Here is a 16,042-nt window from a genome sequence, read left to right on the forward strand (position 1 = left end):
TAAATTGATGTGACATTCGTCTGTATGTTCAAGCTTGCTGAATCTCTCCTGGGAACTCTGCTCCACATAAGGCCATGCCTAATGCCACAAAAATGTTGGTTAATCGATGATACTCATGTTAGTGATAATGTTGCATATACCTCCAAAAGAGAAGGTAGTGTATATGAATTAAGCTTTGCTGTGAATGGAACTGCCCACAGAATTAGTAGCCCCTCATTTCTGCTGACAGAAAGGCAGTTTCCAAACTTAGGCGTTTTACAAACAACATGACTGTTATTCTGATTTCCTTCCTTCTTTCCCTCCCTCCCTCCTTCCTTCCCTCCCTTCCTTCCTTCCACTCTTTCTTTTTTTCTTGCCAATCCTGAGGCTTGAACTCAGGGCTTGAGCACTGTTCTTGGGCTTTCTCAAGGCCAGTGCTCTACCACTTGAACCACAGCACCACTTCTGGCTTTTTCTGTGTAAGTGGTACTTTTCTTCTTAAATAAGTGATTTTTTTTTTAAGGAGGGGTTATGTCTCAAGTGGTGAGATGCTTGCCTAACAAGCAGAAGTTCTGAGTTAAGACCTCAGCACTGCCAAAGCAACAGCAGCTACAAGAACAACTGCACCAGTAGAAACAACAACCAAAAAGTATTTTTAAAAATTGATGATCCCCATGGAGGGATATAAAACACAGATGTGAGGTCTTAGTACACACACACACACACACACACACACACACACACACACACACGGTCATTTCCCCCAGTAGGCACTCCTTTTAGGTAAAGTATTCACATCTCATATTCCACAAATTTGTAGAATGTGAGTTGTCCAATCAGATAGGTCAGAAATGTGACAATCAATAGTGAATAGGTTGAATTCGTTTACATCAAACACTAAAGCCTTTCTGCCTTGTAAACTTATATCCAGTTAACCTTAAACCAGTATCTTTATTCAACATTGGGCACATGGAGCCCGAGTCTAAAATAGTGGTGGTGATGGTGAGCTAGGAGGCTTGGGCTTGTTCTCCTTTCCCAGGCCGGTGCCCCGCTGTCATCCTCTTCAGAGCAGACTTGACCTCTTGGTTCCTCAGTGTGTAGATGAGGGGGTTCAGTAGTGGAGTGACAACAGTGTAAAACACACCCACTGCCCCATCCAGGGGACTCTTGGAGCCAGCTCTTAGGTAGATGAAAATGCAGGGGACATAGTAGACGGTGACCACGGTCAAGTGGGAGCCACAGGTGGAGAAGGCCCGGCGCCTCCCATCAGCAGTGCGGATCTTCAGGATGGCATGGACGATGTTGGCATAGGAAAGCAGAATTAGCAGGAAGCAGCTGGCAGCCACCACTCCAATGTCCACAAAGGTCACAAGCTCATTGACTTTCGTGTCAGCACAGGCCAGTCTCAACACTGCAGGAATGTCGCAGAAAAAATAATCCACTTTATTGGGTCCACAGTAGGGCAGGCGGAAGGTGAGGGTGGCCTGGATGGACCCGTGGATGGAGCCGGCCACCCAAGCTCCCGCCACCAGAAGGGTACATAGCTTGCCGTTCATGAGCACAGGATAGCGCAGGGGCCTGCAGATGGCGAGGTACCTGTCATAGGCCATCAAGGTGTACAGGAAACACTGAGTACTGCCCAGAAAGTGAAAGAAATATAATTGAGCCACACAGCCACCATACAGGATAACCTTATGGCAGGAGTAAAGTTTAAAAACAGTCGAGGGACGATAACTGAGGAGAGCCACATGTCCAGGAAAGAGAGCACGCCCAGAAGAATGTACATGGGGCGGGCGTGGAGCTTGGGGTCAACCCACACTGTGAAGAGAATGAGCAGGTTCCCCAGCTGAGTCAGGATGTAAATGGTGAAGAAGACCAGGAAGAGGAGAGTTCTTAAATGGGGGGGATGAGACAAGCCCAGGAGAATGAAATCTGTCACCACAGTGTCCATGGATGTGTTTTTGTTTCTTCTCATGTCTTTCTGTAGTCTGCTCTGATGAAAGATGAAGCCGCACAATGGAAATTACAGGAGCACATAGTGTTACTGGAATGCTCTCATCTCAGGCTCTGGGCCTCGCAAGTAAACAGAGGACTTCTGCAATTATTTTTTGTTACTATTAAACTCCAGTTTGCTTAGTTTGATTTTCAGAAAGTCTCCTGCTTTTGCCCAGGCCAATCTTGGATCATAATCCTTCTGCTTCTGCCTCTTAAATATCTGCGATTATAGATGTCAGCCCGATCGCTAGCTTGTTTTTGAGTTAAGATCTTGCTAACTTTTTCCTGGTCTGGCTTAGGGTTGTGATTGTCTTGTCTCTCTTAAGTAGTCATGACTACAGGAGTGCACCACCATGAAGGATTTCTGCATTTTAAGGAGAAAATATTTGTCATCAGCTATTTTAGTTTGCTGGATAAGACAACTGTTTGTGGTCGATCATTCCCAGGTATCCTTATATAACTTTCATGGGAAATCTAATACACAAGCATTGGAAAAGGAAGCTCAGCGAGGATTTTGAGTAATAGTGTAAGTGTGGCTGTGGTTTGAGCCTGAAGAGGCACTACACAGAGTGCAGGTTGGCACCCAGGCACCAGTGGCTCACATCTGTGATCCTAACTATTTAGGAGGCTGAGAGCTAAGGATCAAGGTTCAATGCCAGCCAGGCGTGGAAGTCCATGAGACTCTCATCTCCAATTAGCCACCAGAAAACCAGATTGAGCCGTGTTGTGGCTCAAGTGGTAGAGCAGTAGCCTTGATCTGAATTGCTCAGGGATGGCATCCAGGCCGCAGAGTTCCAGCCCTACAGCCGACAAAACAACAACAACAACAACAACAAAAGAAAAATAAAGAAATGCACGTTGGTGGTTTGGACTGCACACCACAATTATCCCTGTTGTTGGTTTATGATATAATATCATTAAAATGTCCCCTCCCATGAATATTTTACAAAAACCTTTATCATCTAGACCTTCCTTATTCCAATAGTCTTCTTTCCTTTGGTGTCCTCAAACCATAGCACATACGTTTTTCCCAAGGATTGTGTGTGTGTGTGTGTGTGTGTGTGTGTGTGTGTGTGTGTGTGTGTGTATGTGCTGGAACTTAGGGCCTGGGTACGTCCCCTAGCTTGTGCTTTTCCACTTGAGCCATAACTCCACTTCTGGCTTTCTGTTGGTTAATTGGAGAAAAAAAACTCTCAGACTTTCCTGCCCACAATAGCTTCAAATATGGATCCTTGGATCTCAGACTTTTTTTTGTCGATTGTGAGAGTTGAACTCTGGGCCTGGGCACTGTCCCTGAGCTCTTTAGCTCAAGGCTACCACCCCACCCCTTGAGCCACAGTGCCACCTCCGGTTTTCTGGTGGTTAATTGAAGATAAGAGTCTCTTGGATTTTTAGTGGTTGAGCTGGCTTTGAACCTTGATCCCCAGATCTCAGCCTCTTGAGTAGCTAGGATTACCAGACTTCTTAATAACTGTGATAACAGGCCTGAGCCATTGGTGGCCAGGTTGACTCATTTTAGCATATTTTGCTTCTTAAATTTTACTCTTGATTCCATTCTTAAATGCTTATTTGTTAATCTTGACATTTGAAATAGGATGTAAAAACTTCAGTGTTAATGAAATATTTTAATAAAAAATTACTCTGGTGGTTGCTTCTTTGGGAAAACTCTTCATGCCTTAAAATGCAATGTTTCAAAGGTTATGTATTCTAAGACAAAGGCTATACAATTTTAAATGATTATTTGCTTAATTGCTTCTTCTCTGAGATTTTTAAGGACTTAAAAGGTTGACTCTAGTATTTTTTTGTGTTAATGAAGGGTGGATTTGACTATGTAACCCAGGTTGAGATCCAACTCACAATTCTTTTGCCTCTGCCTTCAGTGCACTTGGATTATAGGCATATACCTAGGTGGAAGCACACTTGTATTTCTTCTAGAATGGACAGTGATAACTTCTATTGCTAGAAGAAAACAGCACAGTTCTAGAGCATGTGTATTTCCCCTCCTTCCTTCCTTCCTTCCTTCCTTCCTTCCTTCCTTCCTTCCTTCCTTCCTTCCTTCCATCCTTCTTTCCTTCCTTCCTTCCCTCCCTCCCTCCCTCCATCCCTCCCCCCACTTCTCTGCTTTGGTGTCAATACTGGGACTTGAACTCAGATCCTCGTACTCTCATGAGGAGATGAGGGTCTCTTGGACTTGTTTGACCAGGCTAGTTTCAAACTTTGATCCTTAGTTCCCAGCCTCCTGAGTAGCTAGGAAGTCAGGCTTGCACCAATGGTGCCCTGCTGAGCTAGGTTTTGAATAGAGCACATTTGATTTGTGGCTACCTCTAGTTCAAGAAGAAATGGGTTATCTCAGATTGAGGGATGAGGAATCTCACTTTTGTCTGCTTCTAGAACTACACTCACATTTGCTACCCTCTTAGGTTTTGGCTAATTGAACAGACAGTCAGAGGAAGGAGAATGAAGAGAATTTGGATACAGTGAGGGGCAGAATCCTTATTTTTCTTGTTCTGATTTTTTTTTTTAACAAGTGTCATTACATTCTAACATTTAAAAAAATGCTTGATTAAGAAAGTTGGGCATGGTGGCTCACACCTGTACTCCTAGCTACTCAGGAGGCTGAGATCTGAGGATTAAGGTTCAAAGCCAGCCCTGGCACAAAAGGACCTGAGATTCTTATTTCCAATTAACCACTTGCAAACAGAAAGTGCAGCTGTGGCTGGAGGGGTAGTACGGTTGCCTTGAGCTGAAGAGTTCAGGGACAGTGTCCAGGTCCAGAGTTCAAGCCCAAGACAGAAAAATATAAAAAAGAAAGAAAGAAAGAAAAAGTACTTGAAAGTGCTTGACTTGGTGCTTTCTGCCTGTAATCCTAGCTACTCAGGAGGCTGAGATCTGAGGATTGTCCTTTGAATCCAACCCAAGCAAGGAAGTTCCTGAGACTCTTCAATTAGCCACCAAAATGCTAAGAGGAAAGTTGTGGCTCAAGTGGCAAGAGCACTAGCCTTAACCCCGGAAACTCAGGGACGCTACCAGGCCCTGAGTTTAAGCCCCAGGACTGGCACACACCTCCAAAACTTTTTGAAACAAAGGCTTTTCAGCCCTCTAGTAAATTGATTGTGTTCATCTCTGGGAAAATAAGAGTCAAGGAGTCTCAGAGCCTGTCCCGTTGTGTATGCACATCAAAGCTGACTCTGATTCATTATCGGTACTGCTTTTCCACCTTGCCTCAAACAGACATAAAACACATGCTAAATGCTGAAAAACTCTTTTTTTTCTATTCAAAGGAGAAAGCTTCCAAATCTGGGAGGGGGGGAGGGAGGGAGGGAGGGAGGATGGGAGGAAGAGAGAGAGAGAGAGAGAGAGAGAGAGAGAGAGAGAGAGAGAGAGAGAGAGAGAGAGAGAGAGAGAGAGAGAGAGAGAGAGAGAGGCTAATTTCATTTTTAGTTAGAGTAGAAAGACCATTGAGGCAGAAATTGGGGGAAATGAGAGACTAAATGTAAATCTGATCAAATGTTTAAAATCTAAAAGTTAGTCTTCTCTCACTGCCATCAGACCCAACTGCAGTTTCTTTTTGGACTCACACAGACGCAGAAGCAAAGTCCGGGAGAAGGTTGGTCTGTTCTCAGTAGAGTGGCTCGGTGTCTTTTGGGAAATGATATGGAGCGTCCCTCTGCTTTGGCTATGGCTTGCCGAATCTCTGCTTTGGAGAGAATTAAAATCTTCCAGAAGACACGGACTGATTTCAGATTCTAGAAAACCTTCTATTCTTGCAGATTCTCTCTAGTGTATGCTTTCTCTATTGAGGGTCTTGAATCAGTTATATTAATCTCTTTTGATCCAGTTTCACAAAACAGTGTCAAGAGATTTGGAAAGAACAAACAGTTCACCTCTTGGGAATTCTACGTTGAGACATCTCCCTCATGAGATATCTCTCTCCCAGGTTCTCATTATTTCTGTTTTGGCAGCAAGTGGGATTCTTGTGAGGTATGAAGAACAATGGGGTCAGTTTGAATGATCTATATACTTTCTGTGACTTCTTTCTTTGGGGTGTTGTACGGCCTTAATACAATCACCACATTATATGCAGAGAGCATTGAAATTGTGCTTAAGTTTTATGGTTGCGTTAATCCTTATTACTTCTTACTGTTCTGGACACTAAGAGAAAAAGGTGTCCTAAATTTAGGTCAGCAAAGTCACTTCCCTGTAGTTTAAAAAAATCTTGGTCGACTCCATTGTTCTTACTTGCTCATCTTTTTTAGGGATGTAGCAAGTCTACCTGAACCATGAAGTTAAAGATAGTGCTATGCAGAATTTGGGGGTGACCTGCTCTTATCCCTTGGTGGAATCTGTTGTATCCTGGAGTTGGTTTATACTGATTTACAATAGTGATTGTAAAATGTTCAGAAATTCGATGATGTATTTGTTGAAACTGCAATTAAAGTATGAAATTGCACTAAAATATATATTTGAATTAAATTACAGGAAAATAAGGGCAATATACTAATTATACCATATTTAAATTAATTTATTACATTTTACGACTGATTAATTAATATGAGATTCTTGAATTCTATCCTATCTTGTTACTGTTTGCATGTTCACCTGATACTCTGTCACTTGAGTCAGGCTTCTAGCTAGGATTTTTTTTTTTTTTTTTGGCCAGTCCTGGGCTTGAGCTCAGGGCCTGAGCACTGTCCTTGGACTTTCTCAAGGATAGAGCTCTACCACTTGAGCCTCAGCACCACTTCTGGCTTTTTTCTATGTATGTGGTACCGAGGAATCGAACCCGGGTCTTCATGCATGCTAGGCAAGCACTTTAACCACTAGGCCAAACTCCCGGCCCCCTAGCTAGGATTTTTACTGGTTATTTTGGAGATGGAGTCTTGCAGACTCTTCTTTCTGGGCTGGCTTTGAACTGTGATCCTTCTCATCTCAGACTCCTAAATAGCTATGAATGACAGGTGTGAGTTATTGGTGCCTGGCTCTATTATATCTATTTTTATTTGTCCAGCATAGGACTTGAACTTAGGGCCTGGGCATTATCCCTGAGCTCTTTCACTCAAATGTAGTACTCTACAACTGTGAGCCACAGCTCCACTTCCAGTTTTCTGGTGGTTAATTGGAGATAAATGTATCATGGCTTTCCCTGCCCAGCCTGGCTTTGAACCACAAGCCTCAGATCTCATCCCCCTGAATAACTAGGATTATAGGCGTTAGCCACAGTACATTGTGCTCTATCATCTCTCTCTCTCTCTCTCTCTCTCTCTCTCTCTCTCTCTCTCTCTCTCTCTCTCTCTCTCTCTCTCTCTTCTTTTGTGGGTCATGGGGCTTGAACTCTGGGTCTGGACATTGTCCCTGAGCTCTTCAGCTGAAGGCTACTACCCTATCCCTTGAGCACAGCCCCACTTCCCACTTTCTAGTGATTCATTGGAGATAAGAGTCTCACGTTCTTCAAGCTGAACCTCGATGCTCAGACCTCAGCGTCCTGAGTAGCTAGGATTATAGGCGTGAGCCATTGCACCCAGCTTTATCATTTCTTTACTGTGTAAATATTATGTGCAGTGTACCACTACATATCTCTTACCCACTATAGATGACTTTTGAGCCTGAAATTGTGTTTACACCACAAAAATTAGAAAACAGCACAAATAAGAAATTACAAAATAAATTTAAGGAAGTGGCACCGTGGCTCAAAGTAGTAGAGCACTAGCCTTGAACAAACATTTCAGGGACAGTAGCCAGGCCCTTAGTTCAAGCCCCATGACTGAAAAAAATGTAATTGTTTTAGCTTATAAAATTAAGAATATTTTTTAGTAAATAAAATTAATTTTAAAAATTTTGTGACAGAAAACTAAGACTTATTTCTTTTATTTAACTGTAGTTTGGTACAGTTGTTCAGCTTTCTTTTCTTTTCATGTTATTTTATTTTTTTATTTATTTTTATTTTTAATTTTTTTGCCAGTCCTGGGCTTGAGCTCAGGGCCTGAGCCCTGTCCTTGGACTTTCTCAAGGCTAGAGCTCTACCACTTGAGCCTCAGCACCTCTTCCGGCTTTTTTCTATGTATGTGGTACCGAGGAATTGAACCTGGGTCTTCGTGCATGCTAGGCAAGCACTCTACCATGAGGCCAAACTCCCAGCCCCCATTTTATTTTATTTTTTATTGTCAGGGTAATGTATAGATTGGTTGCAGTTACATTTGCCAGATAGTAGGTGCATTACTTCTCACACATTGATACCCCTTCTTATATTTTTTTCCCCATCTCCCTCTCCTCACCCCTTCCAATCATCTTGTTTCCCCCTTCCCTTTCCTATTTCAAATAAACAAATAAATGTATATACAATATACCAGGTAACAAAGTCAGATACAGTAACAATATGGATTAACCTAAGGGCAACAAAAGAGAAGAGAAATAACATAGTACATTAAGAACAACAATCACACAAGATAAAGCTCTTGTTTCCATATCCTAGAGATCCTTTCATTTAATCTCATCCTATATGACCTTATGTATCTAGGTTTTGAGCTATTGCAATCCTCTGCTAGGAGAGTCCTAGATGTGTGCTAGTTATTACAAATGAGGGAAACCATTGAGCCTATGTTCCTTTGGGTCTGGCTTACTTCACTTAATATGAGTTTTTCCAAGTCTTCATTTTCTTACAAATGGGGCATGCCATTCTTTCTGATGGCAGCATAGAATTCCCTTGGGTATAAGTAACACAACATGTTGATCCAGTCATCTACTGAGGGGCATCAGGGTTGGTTCCATATCTTTGCCATGGTAAATAGTTGTTCAGCTTTCTTTTATCATGACTCTGCTTCTTAGTTTCTGGTGATCACTATTCCACTCTCGGTAATATAAATGAAGTTTTTAAGTGTCAGCATGTGAGTTAGAACATAGGATATATATCTTCCTGCGTCTCGTTCATTTCACTTGACTGTATTTCACTTTTATCCCTATTGTTGAACCTGATACTTCCTTCTTTGCTTTCTTTTGTAATCTTCCTCCTCCTCCTCTTCTTCTTCTTCTTCGTCTTCTTCTTCGTTGTGGGGCTTGAACTCTTGGCCTGGGTGTTGTCACTGAGCTCTTAAGTTCAAGAGCTACCACCCTTGAGTCACAGTGCCACTTCCTGTTTTCTGGTGGTTAAATGGAGATAAGAGTCTCAAAGGCATTAGTACTCAGGCTGGCTTTGAATTGTGATCCTCAGATGTCCCCTTCCTAAGATTACAGGTGAGAGCCACCATGCCTGGGTTAATTTTCTTCTTCCTCTTCTTTTTTTATTTTTTTATTTTTATTTTTTGCCATTCGTGGGCTTAACTTAGGGCCTGAGCACTGTCCTTGGACTTTCTCAAGGTTAGAGCTCTGCCACTTGAGCCTCAGCACCATTTCTGGCTTTTTTTTTTTTTCTATGTATGTGGTACCCAGGAATTGAACCCGGGACTTCGTGCATGCTAGGCAAGCACTCTACCACTAGGCCAAACTCCCGGCCCCTTCTTCCTCTTCTTTTTGTCCTCCTCCTCCTCCACCTTCTCCTCCCCCCTTTTCTACCTTCTCCTCCTCCTTCTCCCCCTCCTCCTCCTTCTCTTCTTCCTCCTCCTCCCTCCTCCTCCTCCACCTTTTTCTCCTCCTCCTCCACCTTTTCCTCCTCCTTTTTCTTTTTCTTATTCTTGCTGGTCCTGGTGCTTCCTTTCCTTCTCTCTCTCTCTCTCTCTCTCTCTCTCTCTCTCTCTCTCTCTCTCTCTCTCTCTCTCTTCTGTAGTTGTACAAAGCGGTTGCAATCCTTAAGTCAGATTATGAGTCCCATGCATCTGGATCAATGTCACCCTTCTCTTCCTTCTCTTGTTCTCCCCAATTTTCTTCCCCTGGCCCTACCCTCATGTTATGCAGTTTTACATAATATACATTAACTATAATCGTTCTCCCCTGCCCACTGAACATGGTTCAGATTCCATTGTGTTAAATGGTCATTAGTTGTCCAGAGGAGTTGGAAGACTCTCCTAAGTATACCATCCATTAGTCTATTTCTTATGTGTGATAGCATGTATATTTGTATTTTAGATCTAACTTTTCACCTAGGTGAGAAAATATGCTGTTTGTCTCTTTGAATCTGACTTACTTCACTTAGCATGTTTTTCTAGGTCCATCCATTTCCATGAAAATGATCTAACATTTCTTTCTGTCTGATGAGACAAATGCTATGGTTTATGTATGCTATGCTTTCTTGACCCATTCATCTGTTTATTCATGTTAAAATCTTAATAATATTCCATTGTATGGATCTATGTGTGTGTATCTGTACATACGTTATACATATATATATATATACATATTTATCTCTATCTTTATCTATTCATCTGTTGGTAGACATTTAGATTGATTCCATATCTTGGCTATTGTGTATATGCAGCAATAAGAGAGCACAGATTTATTTTTATTTATTTTTATTTTTTTGCATTTTTTTATTGTAATTAGTAAAAGGGTTACATGATATTTGCCTGATAGAAGGTGCATTAATTCACGTACATTGATACCCTTTCACATGTCTTGGTACCCATTTCCCTCCCCCCCCACACCCACAGATTTCTTTTTTGCTTATTTCATTTAATTTCCTTAGATCTCAGCCTCCTACATAGCTAGAATACCAGTAATGAGCCACCAGAACCTGGCTAATTTCATTTCCTTTGGGAATATGCCGAGAGTAGAATAGGTGGGATCATATGAAGTTCTACTGTCAGTATTTGAGGAAACTCCATTCTGTTTTCCCTAATGGCTGTACTCCTTTACATTTCCAGTGCACAAGGCTTGTCTTTTCTCCATGTCTTCACCGGCACTGGTTATCTTTTGTCTTCTTTTTTTTTTTTTTTTTTTTTTGCCAGTCCTGGGCTTGAGCTCAGGGCCTGAGCACTTTCCTTGGAATTTCTCAAGGCTAGCACTCTACCACTTGAGCCTCAGCACCACTTCTGGCTTTTTGCTATGTATGTGAGGTACCGAGGAATCGAACCCGGGTCTTCGTGCATGCTAGGCAAGCACTCTACCACTAGGCCAATCTCCCGGCCCCTCTTTTGTCTTCTTTCTGATAGCCATTGTAACTGGAATGAGATGATGTCTCCTTGTGGGTTTGACTTGCATTTCCTTGATCATTAATGGTGTTGAAAAAATTTTCATTTACTTATTGGCTGTTTCCACATACTATTTTGAGAGATAGCTGTAAGGTTTTTTTGTCCTTTTATTGTGCTTGTCCTAGAGCTTGAAATCAGGGCTTGAACACTATCCTTGAGATTTTTTTTGTTCAAGTCTAACATTCTACCACTTGAGATACAGCTCCACATCTGTCTCTTTTGGTGCTTAATAGGAAATAAGAGTCTTGTGGACTTTATTGTTGAGTCTTCTTTCAAATCATGCTCATCATGATTTGAAATTACAGGTCTGAGCCATTGGTGCCTAGCTTGGGACCATTTTTTTTTTTGGTATGAGTTTCTACTTACTTTTCTGTTATTCCATTTAGTCATCAGTTATGTACTAAGGTGGGTCTTAGCTTTCCTGAAACCACTTCGTCAGTGAGTGTGAAGAAAGAGATGACTTGAAGAAGCAGATAGAGCACAAATACATGAATGATGTCAGTATGATATGCTTCGATCACTTGCTCCACTGTTTTGTTTTCCTATGAACATTAGAAGGGATTAGGAAGATTTTCAGAAGCTTAGAAGACACATAATTCAGATAATAAAGAATAGCGATCAAGGGAAGCTTGTGCCTATTTTGTTGCTAATCAGTAAGCAAATTTGTAAGAAAGAGGATTGCACCTACTACATTAGATTCTTAGAATTTCATTTAGTTTGGAGGATTTGGTGTTCGGGGGCTGTACAGTGATTTATGGACAAGCCATAGTGCTAATGAGGACTTGAGTTGGAAAGTATGATTGTTCAATTGTTTCCATTTCATAATAGAATTTTATTTTAAAATTTCCTATGCCTGAACTGGGGGGAATGGCTCAAGAATTAGCATGATTGCTTAGCAAGTGAGGCCCTAAGTTCAACTCCTAGTATCACTCACCCCCCAAAACTTAACTCCCCACCAAATCTCTTGTGTCTAACATATTGGCAGAAAGTGTTATTACCTATCCAATGGATAAAACATTCACATCCACAATCTATAAAAAGCTCAGAAATTAAACACCCAAATAAGAAATAATCAAAGACTAAAAGGGCAAGTGAATTAGACAATTCTGAAAAGAAGACAAGTGGGCAATAAATACATGAAAAATGTTCCCTATCCTTAATCATAGTGAAAATGTGAATCAAAATTGCACTAAAATTCTTTGTTGTTCTCTTCAGAATGGATGTTATCAAGAAGACAAAAAACAAGTAGATACTACATTGAAAATGAACTATACAACTGGTGGGTGGGGATAGGAGGTAAAAACTGGGACAGGGCAGAGAAGGGTGACATTGTCCAAAACAAATGTACTCACTATCTGATGTATGTAACTGCAAACCCTCTGTATATCACTTTCATGGAAACAATAAAAAATAGCAATTCAAAAAGACAGCTAGGAGCTGTGACTCATGCCTGTAGTCCAAGCTGACTACTGAGATCTGAGGATCGTGATTCAAACCAGTTACAACAGGAAAGACTAAACATAGAGCTCCTCTGTGACCCAGCAGTCCCCCTTTTATTGTTGGGAATTAGTTTGATTCCACGGTGATCAGATAGAATGCAAGAAATTATACCAATCCTCCTGGATTTGCTTAGGTTCTTTGTCTATACTGTAATATGATCTACTTTGGAGAATGTTCCATGGGCTGCTGAGAAGAATATGAATTGGATCATTGTTGGCTCTGTAAATGCCTGATAAGTCTATTTGGGTTGTGGTGTCATTTAGTTCAGAGGCTTTTTTGTTTATCTTTCATTTGGTTGACTTGTCCTTTGGTGAGAGTGGGGTATTAAAATCTCCCCCTATTATTGTGTTCGGTTTATCTTGTTCTGTAAATCCCAAAGTGTTTGTTTAATGTATTTTAGGTGCTCCATCGTTTTTTCATGGATTATTCCTTTTATTAATATGTAATGACCTTCCATGTATCGTCATACTGATTTTAATGAAAAGTCTATTTTATCAGATATCAGTATGACCACTCCTGCCTCCTTGCAGGGTGTATTTGCATGGAAGATTTTCTTTTCGATCCCTTCCCTTGGACTGTGTTTTTAATCTTTGACTGTGACACAGGTCTCTTGGAGACAACAAATGGATGGATCTTGTGTTTTGATCCAATAAGCAGTTCTTTTTCTTTTGATTGGGGAATTGAGTTTATTCAGGGTGATTATAGACAGATGTGTCATGCTTCCTCCCATTTTCTGTTTTCCTATATTTTGCATCTTTCCTCTTCCTGTACTTACTAAATTGGTTTTCTAGTGATTTTTGTCTGATATGATTCTTTGATTTTGATTGTTTTCTTTAGATCATATGCTTCCCTTTAGTATTCTTTGTAATGTTGATTTAGCATTTATAAATTCCTTTACTTTTTGTTTGTGATTTGAGGTTTCTGTTTTACCATCAAATGTAAATGATAGCTTCACTGGCTTGGCAATTGTTGATCTTCACGGCTTGGATAATACCATTCTGGGCTCTTCTTGTATTGAGGGTTTGTGAGGAGAGATCTGCAGTGACTCTGATTTTCTTTCCATTGTGATATAGCTTTTTCTTTGACTTGGAAGCACTTAAATCAATTCCTTGCTTTTCAAGCAAGGAATTTTACTACGATGTGTGTAGAAGTGTTTCTTCTTATATCCTGTCTACTACGAGTTCTGTATACTTTTGTTAGACATATGAGATTTTTTCTCTTAAGAATGGGGAAATCTGGCGAATATAATGTAACCCTTCTATTAGTTACAATAAAAATATATGAAGAATAAGAATGGGGAAGTTTTGTTATTATTTTACTAAATAGGTTTTTGTTGCCTTTATTATTAAATTCTTTCCTTTTTTCCATTCCAATTATGTGTAAATTTGATGTCTTAGCTGAGTCTGTCAATTCTTGGATTTCCCTTTGGTTGCTTCTGAGATAACTTTTTGACTTTCTGTGCTAGCTCCTCTGTTCTATCCTCAATTCCTGATATACTATTTTTTCATTTCACTTGTTCTCTTATCTAGGGATTCCAGTGTGGCTTGCATTGAATTGACCTTTTCATGCTTCCAAGATCAGTTCCTATAATGTGAATTTCATCTTTTTTGGGGGGTGGGGGTGGGTCCTGGGGCTTGGACTCTGGACTTGGGCATTGTCCCCGAGCTCTTCAGTGATTGTAGGACCATGGCCCAAGCTTGGCCTATTTGTTCCAGACAAGTGACACCCCTCACTTGGCCTGGGCTAGCCTTCACTTGGCCTGGGCTAGCCCACACTGGGTCCTTGGGTCAGCAAGTACTTGTGCAGGTGCTTGGCCCAGGGATACCCGAAAGGAGCTCAGTCTGGTTTGCAGCGGGGGCTGGGGAGGTTAGATTGGTGCCTCTGGGATTGGTGTGCCCTTGGGAAGGGGTGGGCTCCCCCTGGTGTGTAGGAATTTGTCCGTGCTTTGGGTTGGTTCTTACCCCTTCGGTTTCTGGAGCTTGGCTGCCAGCTTGCGCGTGCATGTGTGTTTGTGAGCGGTTGCTCCATGGCTACGGCCTCGGGAGTGATCCACTAGTCCCTGGGCGCCTAGGGGTGTCTGCTGTGGAGGCCTGGGGATGGGCATGCGTTTCAGGAGGAACTGGTGCATGATGTTGGTCTCCCTTGCTGGGGTGGGGGGCGGTCACCCCGCAAGGTACTCACTGATCCTGGGACTGGCCGAGGCCTGACGGGTGGCACTGTGGAGAATCTCTGTGTCGGGATGTTGTCGTTCCGCTGCTCACCGTCTGGAGTCCCCGGCAGCCACTCCCGCAGCTCACCACGCTGGCTGCTGGCTGACCGGTGGCGCTGTGGAAGGCCTCTGGGTCTGGACGTCGCAGTGCCACACCGCTGCTCGCTCTCTTTCTGCGCAGTCTGGGTCAGGTGCTGTGGAAGTTTTTGGCTTCTGGATGCTGCATTCCTGAGGGGAGCTGGGACGGGGTGGGGAGCTCTTTCCAGTTTTCTGTCCTTATGTATACAAGATATGAGCTTTTCCCCCATTCCTGTGATTCTCTGTTTGCTTTTATGTGTCATGGTTGATGTGTTGGGGAGAAGCGCATGTTAGGACCCTAAATCTCTTTTTGGTTAGAGAACATCAGCGTGATTCCCTATTCTTTTTCTTGTCACCATCTTCTTTCACCTACTTCTTCATTATTATTATTATTATTATTATTATTATTATTGTTATTATTATTACTATTACTATTATTGCTAGTCCTAGGGCTTGAACTCAGGGTCTGAGCACTTGGGCTTTCTCAAGACTAGTGCTCTACCACTTGAGCCACAGCACCACTTCTGCCTTTTTCTATGTATGTGGTACTGAGGAATAGAACCCATGCTAGGCAAGCACTCTACCACTAGGCTAAACTTCTGGCCTTTATTATTACTTTTGCATGTTTATTTTTAAGATTCATGAGATTAACTCAGAGCTGTTCCATTTTAGCTGTTCAGTAAATACTGATTTCTACGTCTGGTCCTAGTTTTTAGGGGAAAAGGACAGATGCAGACTCAAAGAGATGCCATGAGTTGAAGAAGCCACAATGTATTTGAGGTACAAAATTCTTCATTGTAAGACTGACAGACTATCATGTGGTCTATAGTAAAGAATTATGACAATAAAAGGGAAGAAGAATTATAACTTTCCAGGAGAATTAATGAGAAAATGTCTGTTATGAAGTGTTGAAGAAATTTTATATCTCTACTTGACCAGAGGTCAAGTAGAGGGAGGTGTGGTGTGCGCGCGCGCGCGCGCGTGTGTGTGTGTGTGTGTGTGTGTGTGTGTGTGTGTGTGTGTGTGGTAGGACTTGAATTCAGAGTCTGAGTACAGTCCCTGAGCTTTTATGCTCAAGGTGAAGCCCTCTACCACTTGAGCTACAGTTCCTTTCCTAGCTTTTTTAGTGGTTAATTGGAGATTAGAGTCTCATGGACTTTCCTGC

The 16,042-nt window shown here is 41.8% G+C and overlaps 1 protein-coding gene across 1 annotated transcript; it reads right to left on the reverse strand.

Annotated features, from left to right (window-relative positions):
• Positions 1 to 986: 986 nt before the first annotated feature.
• On the reverse strand, positions 987 to 2,259 carry LOC150066478 (olfactory receptor 10G2-like). The gene is given in 2 exon segments (XM_090352925.1): positions 987 to 1,675; positions 1,678 to 2,259. Coding segments are annotated over 2 exon segments (966 nt in total). The 5' UTR covers positions 1,955 to 2,259.
• Positions 2,260 to 16,042: the final 13,783 nt, after the last annotated feature.

This window comes from Megascapheus bottae, chromosome 2 (genome assembly GCF_031878675.1).
Source record: "Megascapheus bottae isolate mThoBot1 chromosome 2, mThoBot2.hap1, whole genome shotgun sequence".
NCBI classification, from domain to species: domain Eukaryota; kingdom Metazoa; phylum Chordata; class Mammalia; order Rodentia; family Geomyidae; genus Megascapheus; species Megascapheus bottae.